The 23,572-nt window shown below is 44.3% G+C and overlaps 1 protein-coding gene across 1 annotated transcript; it reads left to right on the top strand.

The window, feature by feature from the left end:
- The first annotated feature begins 9,924 nt into the window (after window positions 1–9,924).
- mfsd2ab (MFSD2 lysolipid transporter A, lysophospholipid b) lies at window positions 9,925–23,447 on the top strand. Its single transcript, XM_084032078.1, has 14 exons — window positions 9,925–10,149; window positions 12,540–12,665; window positions 13,257–13,381; window positions 16,389–16,512; window positions 17,019–17,097; window positions 17,187–17,371; window positions 17,451–17,541; window positions 18,274–18,392; window positions 18,475–18,558; window positions 20,442–20,525; window positions 20,669–20,781; window positions 20,876–21,019; window positions 21,308–21,484; window positions 21,566–23,447. Exons 1-14 carry the CDS (start codon window positions 10,075–10,077, stop codon window positions 21,618–21,620), a joined length of 1,581 nt encoding a protein of 526 aa, XP_083888204.1. The 5' UTR covers window positions 9,925–10,074; the 3' UTR covers window positions 21,621–23,447.
- The last annotated feature ends 125 nt before the right edge of the window (window positions 23,448–23,572 follow it).

Genomic DNA, 23,572 nt, shown 5'->3' with positions numbered 1-23,572 from the left:
GGAGATGACAAAAGAGATGAAGGAAGAGACTGGGGCATGAAACGGGGGTTGATGATGGTGATGTTTAGGTGGAGAGATGGAGCAGGGTGGTGGTGGAGGGGGGGCTGAAGTGATCACACCCCAGGGACCCGGCTCCGATGGGGATGTAGTCTCTCAGGTGGGGGTCTGGAGCCTCGGGGGTCCTCCATGTGTTGGCCCCTGACTGGTGACAGATGTTCCTCTCTCTGATGACAGCAATTATTCACCACTAATCAGCAGATGATACTGTAACAGAGTGTGTGTGTGTGTGTGTGTGTGTGTGTGTGTGTGTGTGTGTGTGTGTGTGTGTTGTTATCCCACCTGTGTCTGGGTCTTTTGGATGGGGAGGGGCAGCAGTGATGCTCGGGCACATGTCTGGTGTGTGTGTTTGCATGCGTGTGCACGTGTTTGTGCGTTACACGTGTGGTTGTGTGTTCATGCCCCGTGTCTGTGACTGTGGTGATGTAGAGGGGGAGGGAGGGGGGGAGGGAGGGGAGACGGGGGGCTCAGATCAGGCCTGTAAATCATTGTGATTGATCAGCCTCCTGCCCCTCCCTCCCTCATTCCAATCCGACACCATCTTCTCCCTCCTCCTCCCGCTCCGAGATCCCTGGTGATTAATCACTCAGTCAGTCGGACAGGTAGCTGTGACATCATCCAATACCCCCCCCCCCCCTCCCCCCCCTCCCTCCCCTGAGCCACCGTGGTCAGCTATGTGATGACAACAAAGACAAATCACCCCCAGCACTCCACATATTTATTAACGTCCACTTTGCGATGGCCGTTTAACAAGTGATGGTTTTTAAGTGCGAAATGTCGGAAAAAATGTGCTTATTTGTGTGCAGCTACGTATTCTTCACAGCCTTCCGTCCTTCTCCTCGTCAACAAACACAGATTCAGTCCAAGGATCAAGAACAAATCTCTCTCTGATGTGACCCTGAACACCGAGTGCAGCTCCCAAGGCCCTTTGCTAATGTAGTGCTGTGATATTATTACTACCGGCTTGTACTTGTTACTTGACTCTATAATATATATATATATATATATATATATACAACCAGAGAGGAGTCGCCCCCTGGTGGCCAGCAGAACGCTTGTTGTCTCTTTTACACCTCGAATGTCTGAAGAAGCAACATTTCCCAGAATATCTGCATTGCACATGAATGATGCCCCCGATCCTGGTCCACGTAGCGGGAACATTGACCTTTACTGCCCCCTGCTGGGCATGTTGCTCTCCTGCACACAAGATGGATTATCTCTCAGTCACTGTGGGCAACGTCTCATTAAAGGTGGCGAATCATGAAAAAAACGTAATGAGTCAGACCACAACAAACCATCATGTTTTCTACAGGTTATTCTGTAGAAAACATGTGATTCACAGGTTGATGACGAACTCCCACATCTTTAACTGTGCTGTGGAGAGACAATAGAAATCTTGTCTCCTTTAATGTCACCTTTATGCACTATTCATTCATCATTCCTCTGATTTGTTTTTGCATGTGTGGATGGGGGGGGGGGGGGCTCGCCCTCATCTTAAACGCTGTAATTGTACAGATATTCCAGTAGGTGGCAGTAAAGTGACAAACATATCCAGTCGGAGGAAACTCCTGGTAGTGTAACGAGTTCACAGTCAGGCTACCAATGTTGATTCTCCCCGGACTGTTGTTAAAGGACGCGGAGAAGAAACCTGGTACTTGCATTGATAAGAAGTGGAGCTCGAACGTGAGAACAGAGAACATTTGGGAGGAAGGAGAGGTTCAATGCTATTCTACAGATCCTTTCTCCCTGGTTCTGTTGCTGTGAAGCAAACTGAAACTTGACTTGGAGTTGACATGTGACTCCCAGAAAACACAACACACAACTAAAAAGTAAACATGTGTCCATTATTGACTCATATCCCACACTTCAAAGCTACTAGAGGTCACAGAGAGCAGGACTCATTAACCGGCTTATCTCCGGGAGGTGATAATGAGAGTTCGATGATAGTTTTACAGATAAGTAACCCGGTGTGTTCCAGTCCGTCTGAGTGTCTGGAAGTGTGCCAGCAAATCCAACTCATATTAGAGACCCAGCAGATCACACAGTTCCACTTTCCCTTTGACTGTCCTTGTCTATTTTCTCTCAAGGGACTGAGGAAGGCATGCCAGCCCCCCAACACACACACACACACACACACACACACACACACACACACACACACACACACACACACACACACACGTCACAGTTTCCGTCCGAAACAGAAATACACCTCCGGAGAGCATAACCATACACAGTCAGCTGTGCGGGCTCTATTACGGCTGCAGGGTCACATGACTGAGTGTTTGATAGCAACATCTGATGTTTCTTTTCTGCATCTACACATTCATGTGGCGTGAACTTGTTTTTTTTCGGGGGATAGCGACCTGTGTGTCCGTCCTCCAGAGTCAGAATGACCTCTGGCGGCCGGAGTTGACCTCCAGCTGAATCATTACACAGTCACACACACACGGCGATCACCCGACCCGATCACATGACCCACTGTGAAGGCCGGGGCAGTCAAAACACAATAAAGAGCTCAGGCTGAAATGTCGGTAAGAGGTTAAGAAGTTTATGTTTATCATGCCCCGCGAGCCTGAATACAGGATAAGCGGTAGAAAATGGATGGATGTTTATCATGCAGCTGGTTTATAGGTGTTCATTTTTACTGATAAGACACCTTGGTATTGGACTTTACCATCAACACTGGACTCTTAGGAGGAAACCAATTCTTCATCCGTTTGTATTGGTTTCTCCTGTATATGACACTGATACAGTCATTACAGTCATTACAGTCATTACAGTGATCATATTTGCCCTTTGCTCTACTTTATGTTCCCAACATTACCTGCTGCTGTCTACGTGGCTCGTACACGCTGTCCATTATTGATCCATACTGATCTCCACGTACAGTCCCAGAGATGAAACACGACATACATTTACTCTTTGTCAACATCGTCCAGTACAAGGACAAGCCTCAGATATACGTGGCTAATGTCCACAACACGCAACACCTTCACGTGTTCACTCTTGCTGGCCGTCGATTCGAGGGCAAATGTATTAATGAATCAAAGTTTATACAGGAACGTGAGAATGTATGTTATCTCTATTGTATGGAAGTTTATCTATCAGGCAGATCTCTGGAAGGTTTCAGTTCCAGCTCCCTTTGTGTTTCAAAGGGAGTGCCCCAGGGAACAGCACTCGGACCTCTTTTATTTATTATATATATATATAAACAGTCTGGGTCAAACATATTTCCAATGCAAATTATCCTCTTCTATGCTGATGACACTGTAACATACTGTTCCCCGTCAGCTTCCACTTGCTGTTAAATAGCTTGTGTGAGATAAAACTTTCCAAACCCACTGACCCTTCGACCTTCTCTCAGGACCATCATTATCATTGGAACAATAATCGATGACTCACATTCAGCAACGGGGAACAAAAAAAAGCTGGAATTGGGTTTCGATTGCAGAAACAAATCTTGCTTTTTGCTCACATAACTTCAACGCAGGTCAACTTGCGTCTACGATGACAGAAGAAATCCAACTGCTACCATTTATTTATGAACAGATGCTTTCAGGTGAAACGGATCAAACCTGTACAAGCCAGTTACCGGCGGTTATTGTGAGTGCACCTTCAACCAGAAAAACTTGAAGTAGTTTCACATGAGATGAGGTATGAAGGGAAACCAGCAATATCACACGTCATTGAATGCATTTAACATTTCCTCTTGTGACCATCACTGAGCCGACAGCAGCAGGTGTGTGTGTTTAAGTTTATTTGGCCCGTCCACGTCAACATTGTCTTCGTTCCTTTCTCACAAATCTCCTGTTCTCAGTCTTTTCTCCTCACCGGCGCCGGAGGAATCCCTGGAGCTTCTCTGATCCGTCTCATCCCGATCCCATCGCAGCGCTGTTGACGTTAGGAGATATCTCTCAGTGTGAGGTCGCTCTTTTGTCTTTTCCTATACTTCCTTAATGTACTTGAAAATATGAACTCTCCCATCACAGCACCCTGTGGAGCACCGGAAACTCTTAACCCCCTTTGATGCTCGGACTTGCATTTCAAACATTTTATTCATGAATATGTGAAAAAAGCAGCTGATTGATTTGATTTCATCTTGATATCTTTATATATAATATCTTGTATCTTTATATATACAATATATATATATATATATATATATATATATATATATACAAATTCAGTTTTTTAACCATGACTTCATGTGATTTCTGAGAGCTGATGGATAGAAAGCATTCCAGGTTAACCCCACTAACACCTGAGGTCTCACCACCTGGAGATAAGACACCAGCAGACAGACAGACAGCGTAAACACGGTGACATCACCGTCTCTCTCGGCGGCGGCGAGGTCAGTCTATCCTGATAGCAGCCAAGTTCAATGTTCTGTCACTCTGAGCCACACGGACCAGAAACATGAACTTTGAGACAATCACCCGAGCGTCCATAAACACGTCTGTCCTCACACTTCCCCCGTCTGCAGGTTTCATTACTCGGAGAGCAGTATGTAAAAGTATTCTAAAAGGATGAATGGATCTGGTCTCACTAAGGCCTCGTAATGGTCACTCCCTTCCTCACAAGAGAAAAAAAGCAACATGACTCTGCAAATATACAGAAGAAGTGCAAATATAAATCAAGGTGTGTATTAGAAATATTTATTTTAATAAGGTGGATTTTATTGTAATCTTATCTTCTGCCTTCACTTTCTAAAATACAATCCAATACAAATACTCTGAAGCCTCCACATACTTCCCCCTCGGTGAGTAACAACGTGCAGGACAAGCAGCTCTCTGGTGGATTTTAGGTTTCAGACTTTGATTGTTTGAAGTATCAGCACCGATGACATCATTAATAAAAATAGTTAATTTGACTGATATGGAGCTTGTTTTAGCTGATCAAAGACACTTAAAATTAGATGCTGGACAAATACAACGGATGTGAATGCTGGTGTATCTTCCCGTGAAAAGGGTGCAGTGATATCGATGCAAGTCACGGCAGGTCGAGCACAAAATCACAATTAAAGAGGAATTCCTCTTTTATGGCCCGCAGCGTCAACTGTGATTAAAATAAATAAGTAAATACATTTTTTTTGGATGTGATTATTACAGAAAATCATCGTTTCCACAGGAGAACTCCACTTTTACGACTTAAAAAAAAAAAAAAAAAAAACGCTCAAGGTGGAATATAATGTTTGATTTGATCTGATTAGATTTATTCAACATAATTAAAATGCTAAACAGAAAACTGAAGAGACAAACCAGTGAAACAACCCAAGGAACCCAGAGGGGCTTATAATATCCTCACATAGTAGAAAATCTAAATAGAATATAGGAATACAATTAAATATTATATAAAGTCACATATATAAAACATACTGTGTGTGTGTTTATAAACACAGCACCTTGATCAGGTAAACTGCATTTTAGCTTCATCAAAGCTTCAATTTCAAGGATATTCCAGACATTTCCTGACGTATGTGTGACATGTATATAATTATGTCGTAGAACGAGACGTTAACATTTCTTTAGCTTGTGTTTCAGACTTTTAACCAAAAACAAAAACGTTTTCCTTCTAATAAAATGAAAATATTTTGGTCCTCTGAAGCCCTTCATGGGAAAGTACTTGAACTCTTGAACACAAGGCACATGACATGACATGTTTATGTGTGTGTGTGTGTGTGTGTGTGTGTGTGTGTGTGTGTGTGTGTGTGTGTGTGTGTGTGTGTGTCTGTGTGTGTGTGTGTGTTCCCTCCGTCCCACCTGTAGCTATGTATCCGTGTGACGCACACTGAGCTTGACCTGCCGGATGGCCTCGACATTCACCGCATTGAATTTCTCTCTCAAGACACACGCACACACACACATGCACACACACACACACACACACACACACACACACACACACACACACACACACACACACACACACACACAGACACACACACACAGACACATGCACACACACACACACACACACACACACACACACACACACACACACACACACACACACACACACACACACATACACTGTGTTTGGCAACAAATACACACAGTCATGAGGCACCACTAACATATATACACACACAATAAACATGTGCCCTTGTACCCAGTAGATTTTTATCAACAACTTAACACTCACACACACACAGACACACACACACACACACACACACACACACACACACAGACACACACACACATACACAGACACACTCACACACACACAGACACACACACACACACACACACACACACACACACACACACACACACACACACACACACACACACACACACACACACACACACAGAAGTGGGGCGGGTAAGGTGATCCATGAGAACCAGGTTAGGTCTCTGTGGATCCACACAGCAGGTCTGTAAAGGTTTAGTTTCTGGATTCAGCGTTGGACGTTCACTCCTGTTAAAGTTGCACATAAAAACAACAGAGTTCGACTTCCGAGTACAAAATTACTTTAAATTACTTTCTTTATAACACCGGATGTTTGCCGTTGCTATGACAACTAGTGAAAGCTACCGCTAGCATGTTAGCCCAACCGCCCTGATCAATAAACACCCATAAGATGACAATTTCATATGAATAAAAGCAACAATCAGCATCAACATCATCACCCTAAGGACCTTAACGAGGCGTTGTCACACGTTGGATTCATTAGGAACATAAACGTACATTCATGGGACGTTAGCTAGCATAGATGCTGGTTGTAAGCATTGCAATGAACTCACACTTTTGCTTACACTGCTGATGTAAGTCTGGAAGAAAAAGTATTTTTGTTGCACTCTGGCTTCACGTGACAGACCCGGAAGTTTAAATTACACACTATGGACGCCGTGTGAAATTTACTTCAAAGCACGGCGCTCTTTCATACGTCAGAAGATTAATTTGCATAATCACACAACCTTTTAACGCCGTGGTGTAAAAAACAGACAACAACGGGATCAGGGAACATCGTATTTATTGAAGAAAAGTAGTTCCTGGGACTAAAAGTAAGAGTAAATAGAATATTTGTTCCTGTTTGCACAAGAATAGACACGATGTCGGTTCCACAGCGACCTTTATATGAAGATATAACGTGCAATTAAATGAATATTTTTTGTCTTATACAGATATGCAAAGACAGGATGGTGGATGTGTGTGTGTGTGTGTTTGTGTGGGTGTGTGTGACAAACAAGTGGTGGCTTGCATTAGATTATAGTGTGCATGATAATGATACCTCCAACCACCAACATGGGCGTGTTGCTGCTCAACGTGTCTATTAACCCCCAATTAAACTACTCACTTTTAAACATTTAATATATGTGTGTATATATATTTAAAGGTAAAAAGGTACGTAACATTTAAATAAAAAAATACATTTAAATATCTTTTTTTAAGTTGCATAACAACATTAAAATAAAAAAAATAAATAGATAAAAAAATAAAAACTTTATATGTGAAAATGATAATGGTGGATTTTGGATACTAGTGTAAGAGAGTGCTTTAATTCCAGTTTTAGGGTTTATTTGTAAAGCCCTTTTTCATTGTCAAAAGCAATAGGTTAATTAAAAGTAAAAGATTTCATTTTAAAAGTTGATTGTTTGTTTTTTTGCTTCAGAATAAAATAAAGCTCAGAATAACATTTTGTCAAAGTAATAAAAATAATCGAGCAAATTAAATCATTCTTTGTTTTATTGCTAATAAATGCAGCGTTTCAGCTGTAAGAGGAAAAGTATTGAACAGCCATTTCTTTTTCACTCCAAAGAGCAGAACGGAGAGAGAATGTGAACGTCACAGTCTTCATTTATTGGTGGTTTATTAAATGAACACCAGTGTCTTTATTTCATTATGTTGCAGTCGTGCAACATCACCATCAACGTGTCTCAAGACTTCGCCTCAGAGACTCTGAAACGACCATAAAGTTTCAACACTTTGACCTCTAACCTTTTGCACCAGACGCATTTCAACGAAATTATCCTGAAATGAGCTCAAGAAGTGAGCAATGAGGTGACATCTGGTCTGGAGAGACCTCATCCTCGGGACCACGATGTGGTCTCATCTGGTCCTGCAGCCTGTTGACACGCATTGATTTACCCCCGAGCCTCTCACACACTCACGTCACGTCTGTGTGTGTGTGTGTGGTGTGTGTGTGTGTGTGTGTGTGTGCTCTGAACTTGACTGTACAGTTGGCAAGGTCGTGGCTCGACTATCAAGTCTAACAATGCAGCTGCCTCTTAGAGGTGTGTGCGTGTGCATGTGTGTGTGTGTGTGTGTGTGTGTGTGTGTGTGTGTGTGTGGTCTCACACATTCAGAGATAAAGCTGCATTGTGTGTTTGAACTCAGGGAGGTTTGCTGCTGCTTTTACCTGGTTAAATAAAGTTTAATATATAAATAAATAAATAAGGTGAAACTGTGTGAGGCCTGCTGAAGTGTGTGTGTGTGTGTGTGTGTGTGTGTGTAGGCCCATAAGTAAACGTTTGCAAATATCTTTACGTCTCCTGCGACACAAAGATGAGTATTCACGTTGAATAGTATGGAAACTGTAGGTGTGTGTGCTCAGCTATAATGAGAACATACATGAGACACTTTGCAAATAAAGATGTTTGTTTTGCAACGTTGCCAAATTTGCATCAAAAAGATGTTTTAAGAAACGCTCACTTTGATGGTTGGGTGCAGAGATAGCAGTTTAAACACACAAATACGCACACAAACACACACTCTGGTGTGTGTGAGTGTGTAAAATTCAAAATGCATGCAAAAGAAGAAGTGTGTGTGTGTGTGTGTGTGTGTGCATATGTAAATGACACATCAAGGTTTGTATCCACACTACTGGAAATGCAAGTTCTTACACAAGAGGTGGCCGCCTGCTTAAAACACACACACACACACACACACACACACACACACACACACACACACACACACGCACACACACACACACACACACACACACACACACACACACACACACACACACACACACACACACACAAACATATACACACACACACCCTTCAGGAAGATTTAATAATGGAACCGACATTAGCTGAGGAGGCACTGTGGGAATTACCCATTTCATACCCAGTTCATAGCGTTGTGACGTGAAAAACAAGGGTTATAATAATAATAATAACTATAATTATTATTATAATTATTATAACAATAATAATAATAATAATAATAATAATAATAATAATAATAATAATAATAAAAATAAATAAAGGTAAACGAAGAGGTGTGGCATATTGCATTTAGGAACATTAATGTTAAAGATTTAATACAGAACATAAAACACTTAACATTACACGTTTTCATCAACCATTTATTTAATTTATTTCTTTATTTTGCTTATTTAAATATATTTTTTAAAACTTAAACAAGTATATTAACTAGTTGACAATTACGCTTCGTTTTGGATGATGAGGATAAATCTTCATCAAAGTGTATTTATACCATTTTACACCCAAACTCATCAATTTACCAGGTGACGTCATTATCGCCCCTGAGGGTTCAGGGTTTGAGGCTTAGTGACGTATCAGGCTCCCTTCTTTAATGAACGTGAGCGCCAGGCACGTTGACGAGGCTCCTTCTACGTCACACCCGGAATGTCTTCCTGCTGTGGTGAGTTGGATTTCTTCATCGTTCCACGGCGGTGATGATGACGATGTGTGGCGGAAAAGCACGAGAGGAAGGCGACCACGCGCCTTCAGGGGGAGGGGGGCGGGGCGAACGATGTGTGGCGTGAATGGAACGTTGGGGGCAAAGAGGGCGTGGCTAACGATGTGGCGTTAACGGCACGTTGGGGGGAAAAGGGGCGGGGCTCTCTCTCAAAAAAAATGTCCACTACATCCACCCTTTCTGCCTCCACATCGTCTCAGTTTTCCCAGATTACAGCGCACGACGAGAGCGCCGGAACCCCGCGGAACACCTGCTAGCTTTCTCACCGCGACATTTTGTTTTATTTTCATCTGTTCAACCCGAGAAGAAACCGACCACCGCCCCGCTAGCTGCTCTGCTATGGCCAAAGGAGAGGGGGGCGAACAATACTCCAACGCCAGTTTATTGACCAAACCTGACACGCTCGCGAGGAAGGTGAGTTTTCTTTTTTTTAATTCCTTGTAAAAAAATAAAACATGGCTGGAGCTTACATCGGCGCCGAGATGGAGAAGAAGCTAGTTTTGTGTGTTTCTTCACTGGTTTGAATGAATGGAGCCGGTGAACTGACATTTCACGAGGGGGAGGGGCGGCGGGGGGGATAGGGCGCGCGCCTAGCTTGTAACGTTCGGCGCGCGCGACGCTCATTGTGACATTTCGACACGTTAAATATCTCATAGGTGACTCAAACAACATTATTAGTCATCGATTACAAAAAAAAATCTCGAACGGCTATCGTTTATTTCCGGTGAATAAAATCGATAATCAAGATCCAACCCCTCCTCGCGACCATCACGAGATAATACTAATAAAAAAAGTCATAAACGTTCAACCGGAAGCTGCGGGCGTTTAAATATAGTGGATTTAAAGTTGTGTTTTTACCCATATCTTCATATTCTTTGTTAAAAATGTACGTCAAGTTCGCTCTTGATTTAAAAACAAAATGTCATAAGCTCTCTTTCATTAATTTAAATTAATTATATGAAAATGTGTGCAGCCACACTGGAAATATGTGTCTCTAAAAAAACCAAAACAAACGAAACACACGGGGTGTGTAATAGTGATAATAGTAGTTTATATTCAGTAGATGTGTGACGCGTTCAGGGGCTCATCGGAATTCACCCCCACCACATCCGAGAACGGGAATCCGGTTCTATCTCTTAACGTGTTGACATAAGTGGACAAACACATCAACGTAGATTCATCGGTATTACGTTTCAGAAGGAACGTAGCACAAAAAGGGCTTCGGCGTCGTAGTAGCAAGAAACAAGGTGGATAACGTTTGTCCGATAGTCATGAAGGCAGCAGGCAGCACCCAACAAGGCGACGTGTCAGACACAGGGAGCAACCCGAAACACCGTCCACAATCAGAGGGTTATCATCATCTTGCAAGTTCAACATTGAAATCTGAAAGGATTATTAGTATTTAATAATCTATATTTTCAGTAATAACATAATTTCAGTGATAACACCATTGATATCTCCAGCCTTTATCCCCACATCTATCTACAGATAGAGACACGTTCCTCCTTTACTCTAACGTGTGCAATGTAAGGCTGAGTAATCCAAAGAGAGATTAATACACCATCAATGTGTCGATACCTACGACTGTTGCATAACGCCTTAGGTACACTCACTGCAATGGCATTTAACAAGGTGGAGGAGCTTCTGCTTTGCAGGACCAGAAGTGTGTATATACTGACGCATACATATCCCACATGCCGCTGTCAGGCAGCTGTTGCAATGCAAGCCGTTTTAATACTTGGCTGAAATGAGAAACCCAACACCATCGAAACAGAATCAGAGGGTTTTTTTCTTGTCACCTAAACAAAGGCTGGGTTGGGTGTATCAACACGACGCAGGCTGGTGTTTTGTGTTGTTGGTCCGGTCCAAGACGAGGTCTAGCTCTCTCGTGGGTGTGCTGGAATTAAAATACTGAAATGTGTCGTTTTCGTAAGCCGGTGGCCGTAACTTTCTCCTCTTCTTTACACACCGGCCAGGGGAGAAAAAAACACCGAAAATACAACCTTTTGATTGGTCAGTGAGGAGGGTGTGTGTTTTCATCCCTCCGTGGTCAGAGCGCTGGTCAACCTGGCTGGCAACCCCGTCTGGCAACCCCCGTCGGGTATTAAGCCACTCCGGTCTGCTTGCCAAGGCCTTCTAGTGTTTGTGTGTGTGTTAGTGTGTGTTAGTGTGTGTGTGTGTGTGTGTGTGTGTGTGTGTTAGTGTGTGTGTTAGTGTGTGTGTGTGTGTGTGACTCCATGGTGTAGTCATGCCCTGGTGGCTGAGCAGCAGCAATTTGTGTTGCTGTCATTGGAGTTGTTTAGTGTCTGTCTGCTGAGGAAATGATCACATCTACAGTAAAAAAGAAAACAGGGCAAGAATGGGCACTTTGTTAGAAAGAAACCACGGGTTTCTTGTCGTCCCCCTGACTTCTGCCAACTATGCAGCATGGCTGCTTAGCTTCTTGCCAGCTGGACCCGCCACTCGTAAAGACTCTCTGGCGATTTAAGAATTTAGGCCACATTCCTAATGGGGCGAAAATGGTGTCTTTAATCTGATTTAGTGAGAAACCGGCAACTTTGAATAATCTTGAGATTTAAATGTTCAAACTGAGGACTTAAAAACGTGGCTGTATTGCAGCGTTGTCCCCTCCTATAATTACAAGGGCTCGGCCCTGCCGGAGGCTGCAAGGGCTCGTGGGTAGCAGAGAATACTTGGCCTTTAGGACACTTTTTCTCCAGAAGAGAGAGTCAATAATGTTGCTTTATCTTATCTCTGATTGGCCATTATACATGATTAACTGCTTTCCTTTTTCTGTCCCCCAGCATGAACACAGGAACAGGTTGTCGGTCTGCAACAAGATCTGCTATGCCATCGGCGGAGCGCCGTACCAGATCACAGGCTGTGCCCTGGGATTCTTCCTGCAGATCTACCTCCTGGACGTAGCTCAGGTGAGTCACTTCTTAACTTGCCCCTGCTGTAGCCCCCTGTGCATGCAACACTGCCCCTCCCTATACCCAACGCCGTCCCAGGCCGGGACATTGTGACCGCCCCCCCCCCCCCCCCAAAAAAGCTCACAAACAAAGAGGCCGATTATCCTGCACAAAAAACGAGGAGGTTGTTTTCCATTTATTGACTTCCACTGTATCAAAAGGGCTCCCAGGGAGTTTACTCTGAGAAATGTGAGGGAGGGAAGGGTGGGATGATGATGATGATGAGGAGGGAGCTCGCTTTAATAGGCTCGGACACTAATCTGATGGTTAAGGCCAAAGTAGCGTGTAAGTCAACGCCTCCCGGGGTGAAGCTTTGTCCAGGACCAGCATCGTTAATAAGCAGTCTATGGGGAGACGCAGCGTGGGGCAGAGTGTACAGTCAGAGTCTCCCAGTCCGGTTCCTCCTCCGGGATGCTGGATGAACACATCAACCTCGTGATATCTATATGACATGAAGTCGTTGTACATGTACAACACTCGGGGTGATAGATTTTGCATACACACACATTTGTTCCGTGTTAATATGGCGTGTCTTTTCTCCGTCGGCAGCTGGATCCCTTCTACGCCTCCATCATCTTGTTCGTGGGCCGAGCGTGGGACGCCGTCACGGACCCCACGGTGGGCTTCCTGGTGTCCCGGAGCCCGTGGACGCGTTTCGGACGCATGCTGCCCTGGTAGGTCTAACAGCTGGACCTGCTTTGTTTTTTATTAGACCTGGGTAATTCCCTCCGAGTCCCTTCCTCCTCCTCCTCCTCCTCTTCCAGCTGGGTTTCTAGTTAGATCCATTACCAGTGATGTGTCATCGAATGCACTTTATTATATCAGTTGGAAAAGCCTCATGAGGGGGGGGGGTCTGTGAGTCAGAGCTGTAAGTGGAAGTTTTCTACCAGATGCTGTAAATGTGTCAGTGTTTTTTAGGAGGGGGGCTTTTTGAAGGGACTGCGTTTGAATTCCCGAACAAGGCCATCCCCATACTATGGGTCGTGCTAATGCAATCAGTCTGTCCACTTCCTCATTGCCCACACATGCGTCCATCCAAACCCCCTCCCCCACCTTTCTCTCCATATCACACACAGAGAAACCCCCCAGTAAGAAGACTTTCTGTTCAGCTCCTGCAAGACTTGCTCTTTGGCAAGGCACTGACAAATGTAACTCCTCCCTGCTAAGAGCTTCTTACAGGCAGGACACGGATCATTTACTGGGAGAATTCTCCTAAAGGACTCACTTCTCAGGGGGTTCAATAGAGTTAATTCATATCTTAATAATACTCTCATTTGTATGAATTGACCCCCGGCCTTTTTTTTTTTTGACTCCTAGTATTTTCAGTTTCTTTTCAGTTTGACCGGCACATTTTCTGTGAAATCCTTTTGTGAAAAGTGAAAATGAAATGCTAAAATACTCCCTTGCTTCCCTGCCTGTGTGTTGCAGCCAGGCCGGGCGGTAGCAGCCTACGTGGTTTCTTTTTATTTCACATGAGTTATTTGTTCGTCAATATTACAACTGTGGGTCCCTGCATGTAAAAAAACCCTGCAGACCCTGAAGGTTGCATAAGGGAAATACGATGCTGGTGGGCCGCCAGGGTCCCGTCAACACGGGGGATATTTCCGAGCTGCTGTCCCGTTGGTACATGAAGTACAACCGTAAGAAGTGACAGTTTGACGGTGGGGTAAAAATGTCTGGGGTGTCTGGGTTCATATAATGAGCAACCGCAGGGAGATTCAGCGTTGTTTTAACTCCCTCTCCTGCCTCATTAACAACGTAATCACTCCCTCAGCTGGGACACGAACCCAGAATGAAGGTCTCGTGAGGACCCTCAGTCCCCCCTCCGTTATCACTTTTAAAATGCACAAGGAGAGATAATCGTCTTTGGTTGTCCGTTCCAGGGAAGTGTTGGTCATGAAATCCAGCTTCCAGATGTGGAGCGTTATGAAATGGCTTTCTAACCAAACGAGCCTCCGCCCTTCTGAAGATTAAAGACATCTGCTATTAGATTAAAAAAAACAATAAAACAGCCACTGTGAATTAGTTTTGTAATATAAAAATTCCACGCATTGGACAATTCTGTTGACTTGAAGCTTAATTGGACAAATACATATTAAATAGAGGCTGGGGGTGAGGTCGGCATATCGTTAACGTAATTATCAGCTGCCGCCTCCGAGATGCTGACGTTTGCATCTCCAAACAAAAATCGGGTCACGCTTGTGCAAAAAGGGAGATGCAGAGACGGGCGGTGTCGCTGGCCGGAGGGCCGGAGGATGGAGCGGAGATAGGATGGAGGAACGATGGCACGTTCAGGCACATTAGGATCAGATGGGTGTGGTGCATGAGATCAGGGGGAGGGTGTGTGTGTGTGTGTGTGTGTGTGTAAACCATCTTTAAAAGCACCGTGTGTAGGAAGCGGGGGAGGGGAAGATGAAGTCTGGTTCTCTCATTGGTCCAGCCCACAACACACCACACGCATGAGCCAATCGGGGCTCGGCTCTCACTTATGAATGTCCCGGTAGGATTTTTTTTTTCTCTCTTTTAAAGGCTTGAGGAATCCAGGAGGAGTTCACTGCAGTTCAAGTTGCGGGCGTAGAGTAGAAAGAGTTGCTCTGTTGCTGCAGAGCAACTGGAGCACGAGTCAGAAGATCCCCCCCCCCCCCACCTTCACATTCATCATATATGAATATATATATTTATCATATCAAACCACACGATGGGTTATCATCTGATTGCAGCTTGTCACCCACCCGGCTCCCTGATGTCAGCCCATAATATTAATAATCATCAAGTTTTCACAGTTAATAGGCATCAGACAGCTGTCACCTGCTAAATAAAATCCCCCCTTCTCCGAAGTCAGCCTGGCTATTTCAGAGCCTTTTAAACATGCCTCCAGGACTTCTATAGCACACTGCGTTAGCACCGCATGCTGTTCTGAGACCAGCGTACATCAGTCAAATCAAGTCCCGTCGTGCCTCACATGGTGTTTGTTCGAGGGAATTAAAAAAACACATGCATACCTGAAACGTGCCGTCATCTGCAGATAAAATATCTGCTTGAACTCGCAGACCCGCTCCTGCACTTCCACACTTCAGACGTTTTTATTTATGTAACGGCCACGATGATGCATCTGTGACCTCACTTCCCGTCCGATAACGATGAATCACCTGATTTTGTGTAAACACTGGATTCCTGTGGAGCGATGATGATGATAAGCAGGATGCAGGAGAGGCTGCTTCCTGTTCCACGCAGCAGCCGGGACTCTATTTCCAGAGGCGTGGCTTGCTCTCGCTCGCTCGCGTCTGATTGGACGGTTTCGATCTGACCACAGGAAGACGGAGAACAGGAAGGGGACTAAATGAATTGTACAGCTTTTAGAATGACTTCATGGTGGAAATGAACGAGGAGGAAGTCTTCAGTGACGTTGCCTCGTTAAACTGTTTATTATGTGTTTATATGAAAAGACACGAGCCAGTGCCAGTGTTGTGTACTCGTTGTGGCCGGGACACCATGTCTCCACTAATGAGCATCATCATGAGGAGCACCAATCAGGGAGGAGCTGGCACTGATTGAATGCCATGGTTTTGTTATGTAACGAGTGTCCCCTCTCTTCATTAAGGCTGATTGTTTGTTGTTTTCATGCTGGAGTAGGATCACGTTGTTTCCTCATGTTGTTGTTGTTGTTGTTTCCATATATAGGATCGTGCTCTCCACCCCTCTGGCGGTGCTTTCCTACTTCCTCATATGGTACGTTCCTCCCTTCGAGGACAGCAAAGTCATCTGGTACCTTTTCTTCTACTGCATCTTCCAGACGCTTCAAACTGTGAGTACCACGTTCACATTCGCAGGGTCGGGACGGGTGCTGGAAATCCTTGAAAACACACTTTGAAAAGTGCTTGGATTGATGTGGTCCTTCTGTAAAAAGCTGTCTTGTTTATAGGACAATAACATCTCATTTAATGTGCAATAATAAGTAGACTGAATACTGAGGATTGGATTGATACACATATGGAGTTTACCACAGCTGGAAGGTGCTGGAAAAGCATGGAAATGCACCTTGAAATGCTTGAAAAGTGCTTGAATTTGACTCTGAATAAGGTTCTTACCATATAAAGACTTCACACCCTCAATGACTCCCCATCATGAAATTCAAGGTTAATGAAGTCTTAATAGTGAATTATTGATTTTCAAACTGATCTGATATCGATTGCATCACATCTATAAAACGTGTCGTGAGGGGAAATCCTCTTATTGCATATTAATCTTCAGATCTCCCATAATGTTGACCAATGACTTCCTCTAATGAATCCCTCTTTCTTTGCCCCACAGTGCTTCCATGTGCCGTACTCGGCCCTCACCATGTTCATCAGCTCGGAGCAGAAGGAGAGGGACTCGGCCACCGCCTACAGTGAGTTTTATGACGCTCTGACATCATGAAATCCAGCACGTCGTTGTCGTCGCCATGGTGATGATGATGTTTTCTCTTCTTGCATCCAGGGATGACGGTGGAGGTCCTGGGCACTCTCATCGGCACAGCCATCCAGGGGCAGATCGTCGGCATGGCCAACGCTCCCTGCCTCCCGGGACCCGCCGAACTCCTGGCCTTGGACCTGAGCAACTCCTCGCTGCTGCTCCCCGCCGGACTCAACAGCTCGGAGCCCGTCATCTCCCTGGATCACACGGTAAACACACTCGACAAACAGGAAGACGGACGTCAGGTCGGGGGCTGGTGTTTGCTAACCGTCCTTGTTCCCTTTCTAGAAAACGGCCTACATGATTGCTTCAGGCGTCATCTGCATCATCTACGTCCTCTGTGCTGTCGTTCTGTTCTTCGGTGTGAGAGAGCAAAAAGGTAAGAGGCATCAACCTGCTGTTTAGATGCCGTCATCAGCTATAAATCCAAACGGGCCAATCACATTTTTGGTTTGAATTTCTAACTGTTGAATCTTGTTTAGTCAAGTGAGCCACAAATATCGCACCACATTCATTTTTAAAATGTTTTCAATGAAAATGAGAATAATGATGTGGAAATTCAGGGGTAATAATTCCCTGTAATCATGCAAACCATCCGCATATTATTGAAATATCAGTCAAAATATTCCCTTTGGTTTTGTAAATGGTGCAGCCCTTCCCTAAAACCGTCCCCTTGTAAACCTTCCCAGTTGGATGCACATGAAAGCATGTCTTTATTGTGACGGAGCTGCTATTAGAGATTTGATTCTCGTCCAATGGGGTTGCATCGTTGGAGCGTGACTCGGTCCGACTGGTTGTGTGAGAGCATGCCGGGTTTTAAACGGTGAGCGATGGGGACAGAAACATCCAGTAAAAGGCCACTCCTCATGCAGAATGCAGGGTTGACAATAACATCTCATTTAATGTGATGAACAAGTGACATAATAAGTAGACTGAATACTGAGGATTGGATTGGTGCAAAGATGGAGTTTACCACAGCTGGAAGGTGCTGGAAAAGCATGGAAATGCACCTTGAAATGCTTGGAAAGTGCTTGAATATGACTTTGGGGAAGGTGTAGGAACCGTGGGATGAAATGATAATAATCGTTGTTTTCCTCTTTTCTTTCTCCAGAGTCGTGCCGCCCCCGGTCCGAGCCCATGGGTTTCTTCCAGGGGATCCGGCTGGTGATGGGACACGGACCCTACGCCAAGCTGGTCATGGTCTTCCTCTTCACCTCGCTGGGTTTCATGGTGCGTACAGGCGAGTTTGTGTGCTGTGTGAGCGGTACGTACGTGTTTAGTAGAGTTTCAGCTTCTTTCTCTTGTCCTGCAGCTCCTGGAGGGAAACTTCGCCCTGTTCTGCAGCTCCACGCTGGGCTTCAGAAACGACTTCCAGAACATCCTGCTGGTCATCATGGTGAGTGTGAAAACACACAGAGCCCCCCCCCACCCGACACACATGAGACCCTCAAGCGTTTCTGTGGAATGAGTTCAGCCGTTAGCTTCAGAGTGCAGACAAAAGCTTCCCCCTCCCAGGGGCGAAACACAATAAATTGTCTCGGGTTATAAAGGCCGGGTTGTACTGTGAGTCTCCCGGCTGCCCATCACCGTGATGTGTGTCCGACTGCCTGAATGCCGTCCCGTTCCCACAGACAGCAGAGGAGCCACATTTGATTATCCTCCCTTTATCGCTCTGGAATAAAACAAAGGGTCTCTGGCGTCAGAGTCACTTGGGTTCCCCGACAGGTATTAAACCCAATTAATCCCCAGACGTGGCCTTTTCTGCAGCCAAACTGGGTGAGAACGAACCGGAGCGAGGTTGAACAGATTATCTTCTTTCATCCTTTGCTTTATGGAACGGATTACAGAGGCAAGGCGGTGACCTTTTTTGTCAAAGCACATTTATTAAGTGAAATTACTTTTTTTTTCCAGTAGTGTGAGCTTTTGGAAACCTAAGTGATCCAAATCCTCACCTTCAGTGATGTGAGGAGACGTCGGACTAACCGGGGAAGATGGGATCAAATTCCCACAAACTCGACTTGTAACTCAAACCTGATGATAAGATAAAGGACACATTTCAAAGTGCAATGGGGTGTTTGATAATTCAGGGTTGGTACGGGTTCTGGAAATCCTTGAATTGTAGTGTGGTGTTTTCAAAAGGTTTGAAAAGTGCTTGGATTTAGAATAAAGGTCTTGAAATGTGTGTTGTATGTGATGACATCTATGATAGAACAGAGAAAAGAAGATCTCCATTTTGATTTTCTGACATTTCTTTATGAAAAATGCCTTTTGATGATGAACCGATGATGAAAATAGTTGGTGATTATATTTCTGTGGATCTGTTAGTGGAATTAGTTTTCCTTTCATTTGTGGTCCTTCTGTAAAAAGCTGTCTCCAAACATCATGTTGGTTGTTTAGAGGACAATAACATCTCATTTAATGTGATGAACAAGTGACATAATAAGTAGACTGAATACTGACCATTGGATTGATACAAAGATGGAGTTTACCACAGCTGGAAGGGGCTGGAAAAGCATGGAAATGCACCTTGAAATGCTTGAAAAGCAATTGAATGTGACTTTGGAAAAGCTGGAGGAACCCTGCATAATTGCACAAACAGAATCTGTGTGTACTTTTTGCAGAAATCATGCTTTATCACTAAATGAAGTCATTTTCTGGACAGTGTTTCCGTGTGTAAAAGGTGGTTTATGAGTTCCATTAAGAAGATGAAACCATATTAACTGATCATGGTTGCTGAGGAGAAGGCCGAGTGGCTCAGAGAGGAAGTGGTGGTTTTGAAGATGTTTCAGACTTCAGAGTGAAATGAAAGTGCTTCACCACAGTGAGAAACCGCAGAAACCATCATCGCTGCACTTGAGCGAGAAAGTGATGAGTGTGCAGATTTAGAGAAGGTTTCTCCCCCGATGTTATCTTTTAGTCAAACACGGCGGGGCCGGAGGTCGGACTGATCCAAGCCGACCCCCCCCGTAGAGAAGTGGGATGACCCCTGTGGATATTTGCATCGCATTGAGCTCTTATGTGTTTTGGGAAAAGCCGTATTATCTCCCACCTTCACTGTTGTCTTTGGCAGCGACGAGAGGTCAAACACAAGGTCGGAGTCAAACAACCGGAACAGAAGCTGCAGCATTTTGAGAAGGAACGTCCAGCTGCTCCTCCGTTTCTCTCCGGCCAAACTAAACCTTGTTAACCTGTAATAGACGGCCTGGTGTGTGAGTTTTGTCAGGAATGCATGTAAAAAAAACAGCTGGTTAACCAGACCTTGAATGTTTTTCCCCTCAGCTCTCCGCGACGCTGGCCATCCCCTTCTGGCAGTGGTTCCTGACTCGCTTTGGGAAGAAGACGGCGGTCTGCGCTGGCAGCTTGGTGAGTTCCCCGCCATCACGTCCAAACACACTTCTAAGCCGGGAGATTGACGGCGGTGGGGATGGAGTGATATTTCTAGTTGTAGGAAACCTTGAGGAAGTGGATTTTCTGTGGTCTAATATGTGTGTGTGTGTTGCTTCCAGTCTGTGGTTCCCTTCATGATGCTGGTGGTGTGCATCAAGAGCAACCTGATCGTCACCTACGTCTGCTCCTTCGCCGCCGGGGTCGGCGTGGCTGCGGCCTTCCTGTTGCCGTGGTAACACCCCTACCGATGTTTTTCATCTTTTCTCTCCAGTTATGACAAATACATTTGTGACTCTAAACTTTTTTCCCGTGTTTTTTTTTTTAAGGTCTATGCTGCCCGACGTCGTCGATGATTTCCAAGTGCAGAACCCCGACTCCACCGGCCATGAGGCGCTCTTCTACTCCTTCTACGTCTTCTTCACCAAGTTCGCCTCCGGGGTCTCCCTCGGCATCTCCACGCTCAGTTTAGAGTAAGTACCCCCGATGACCCGTGCTCAGGGTTGGTACGGGTGCTGGAAATCCTGCATGTTATAAATCACTGGAAAGGCTTTTTGGAGGTGTTTCATTAGGTTTTTTTTTTTTTTTTTTAATCTAATGCACCGGGACAAATCTAAATGAGGCTAAGCCAAATCTCCCAGCACCCAAATCCCTCATCAAAGCAAGGAATTCCTTTCCTTTCATTAGATTAAGTACAGTACGGCTGTAGTCTGCTGCTGCATCACATGACTGTACAGTTTTTTAAAACCCTTGTTGTTCAGTTTTGCAGGCTACATCAGCCGAGGCTGCTCCCAACCGGTGGAAGTGGACATCACCCTGAAGGTGCTGGTCTCCGCCGCGCCCATCGCTCTCATCCTCATCGGCCTCTGCATATTATACTCGTATCCGATCACGGAGGAGAGGAGGCAAGGCAACCGCAAACTGCTCCAGGAACAGAGGTAACGCGGTGGATGCAAATGCTCTTCTTTTCTTTGTGTTTTTTTCTTTGTGATCTCCAACTTTGTTTAATTGTCTTACAGGGACAACGAGGCAGATTCAGAAACGGACTCCACAGAACTGACCAACATGGTCTAGGATGTTTTATAGAGATCCACGGACCAATCGGGTGATCGACTGGGCATTTTCTTTGCACTGTGTGGGACCACCTTACCTGGACCCGTCAGATCCTACAAGCTCCGCCTCCTTGAATCACCCCGCTGCTGCTCCACGTCTACAAGTCGACGCGGTGCCGCTCCCTGAAAACAAACACCCTAATCCTCCACATTTTTGACATTTCCCCAGCATGAAATTCACTGCCTTCATTATTATTATTTTTTCAGTCAGATCTCAAAAGCCTTACATTTTGTAATTCATACTTTTGAGTACTTCGGAGAAAAAGCTTGGCCTTGTCTTAAGTAGCACAAAACCATGAAACTAATTGGGGAAGCATGCTTTCTTACTGCTGCCACCGTCGGTGCTACATTCTTCATACAAACACACTAAAGACCTTGAGCACTGCGCTAAAAAGACAACTTCTGTGACGAAACCGCGTGAGAAACTTGAACGGTGATAACGCCTTATTTGAAGCCCTTTTTTTTTATTTAGGGGTTCAAAATGAACTGACTTTGCTCTTGAAACCGTTGCCTTGGTGTGTATTTTTTTTAAGAACACGTTCAAAGGTGTAATTTTTACAACTAATACTCATAGATTGGTTCGTTTGCATCTCATTCCATCGGTTTTTCTCTGGACAAGAAGCCGTCCCAGTGTGATGTTTGAGCTCGTTTTAGTTCTCCCACCACGGTATTGAAACCACTACATCAGTAAAAGCAGTTTGCTTGCAATTACATGACCTACATTATTTATAGGACAGCTGCTGGGAAAAGCTTTTCTTTTTGTTCCTAAATGCCTTCCTTTCGTTTATACTGAGCAGAACGGTGACGACAGCTGTTACTGATTTAGTTATATAATTATTTAAATATTTATTAGTTTTGATTTTACAGTTTTTTTTCTCAATTTCATGTTTGCTGGAAAGTCATGCTTCTTGTATTAACTCTATTTAAATATATTTAAAGCCTCGAAGGTTCCACCTGAATTACGAAGTTTCAAAATGAGGAGTCAAATATATTTTTTACATTCACACACCTTTAATGCATGTTGCCAACGCTATTGTCTTCGCTCCATTTGCATTCAAAAAGGGAAGCACATAATTGTGGGGAAAAGAAAAAAAAAAGAAGATTGGGGAGTTAACTTGTTTTAGTCTCCCTCGTGTGTGTGTGTGTGTGTGTGTTTTCTTTGACTGGTTATATTTGTTTGTATATACGTGAGCTTATTGAAGGAATAACCAGGATGTTTGTGTGATCATCTCAGTCCGTGTCATGAAAGTGTGGATTGACATATTTCATATCCATTGATATGGAAATGTGTACATACAGTCATATGTTATACATAGTGTACATCTTTGACGTGTTGTTTTTCGACAACTGGGTTGAAATGTGAATAAGTTCAGAATTCATTCACATTTCTGTGTTTGTTTTTTGGTTCCTAAGAGGTGTCTATATATCTGTAAAAGCCTACACAGTGCCATTCTCATCCACTAATCTCTATAATAATTGTACATCCTGTAAATCTCACCCTGCTTGATCTGTCAGTCTTTTATGGATCTGTTGATAAATATGAACTTCCCTCATGACTTTCTTGAGGTGGTAGCCAAATGTGTGAGCTTTAATCCCATGGGGGACACACAGAAGCCTTGTGTACACGCCTCCTGTGCATATATGTATATATTGTATGTAAACCTGTAAATATCTTTGATATTTGTGGCTGTGAAATGAACCTTGTACACTGAACTGTAGTTATTTAAGAGAAAAAAAGATGTTGCGAATGGAAAAAAGATGTTAATAAATACTAATAACTGTACCGTGATCACTGACTTCTTATAAACTGTCTTCTAAAACATCCTTAACTGGTTGAGGCAGCAGCTCTACTTCCATTTACACATTGGTCATTATTTATAGTAAACTACTGCCATCTACTGTCTAGGATGTGTC

Source organism: Eutrigla gurnardus (assembly GCF_963514095.1).
Source record: "Eutrigla gurnardus genome assembly, chromosome: 17".
In the NCBI taxonomy this organism is placed as follows: domain Eukaryota; kingdom Metazoa; phylum Chordata; class Actinopteri; order Perciformes; family Triglidae; genus Eutrigla; species Eutrigla gurnardus.
This window is presented reverse-complemented; position numbering and strand designations above follow the sequence as displayed.

What these genes read in the sequence shown, in the direction of transcription:
- mfsd2ab (XM_084032078.1), top strand. Translation starts at nt 10,075, where the DNA reads ATGGCCAAAGGAGAGGGGGGCGAACAATACTCCAACGCCAGTTTATTG. An exon ending in ATCTCCACGCTCAGTTTAGA is followed by an intron (nt 21,020 to 21,307) that starts GTAAGTACCCCC and finishes CTTGTTGTTCAG; the next exon opens with TTTTGCAGGCTACATCAGCC. An exon ending in AAACTGCTCCAGGAACAGAG is followed by an intron (nt 21,485 to 21,565) that starts GTAACGCGGTGG and finishes ATTGTCTTACAG; the next exon opens with GGACAACGAGGCAGATTCAG.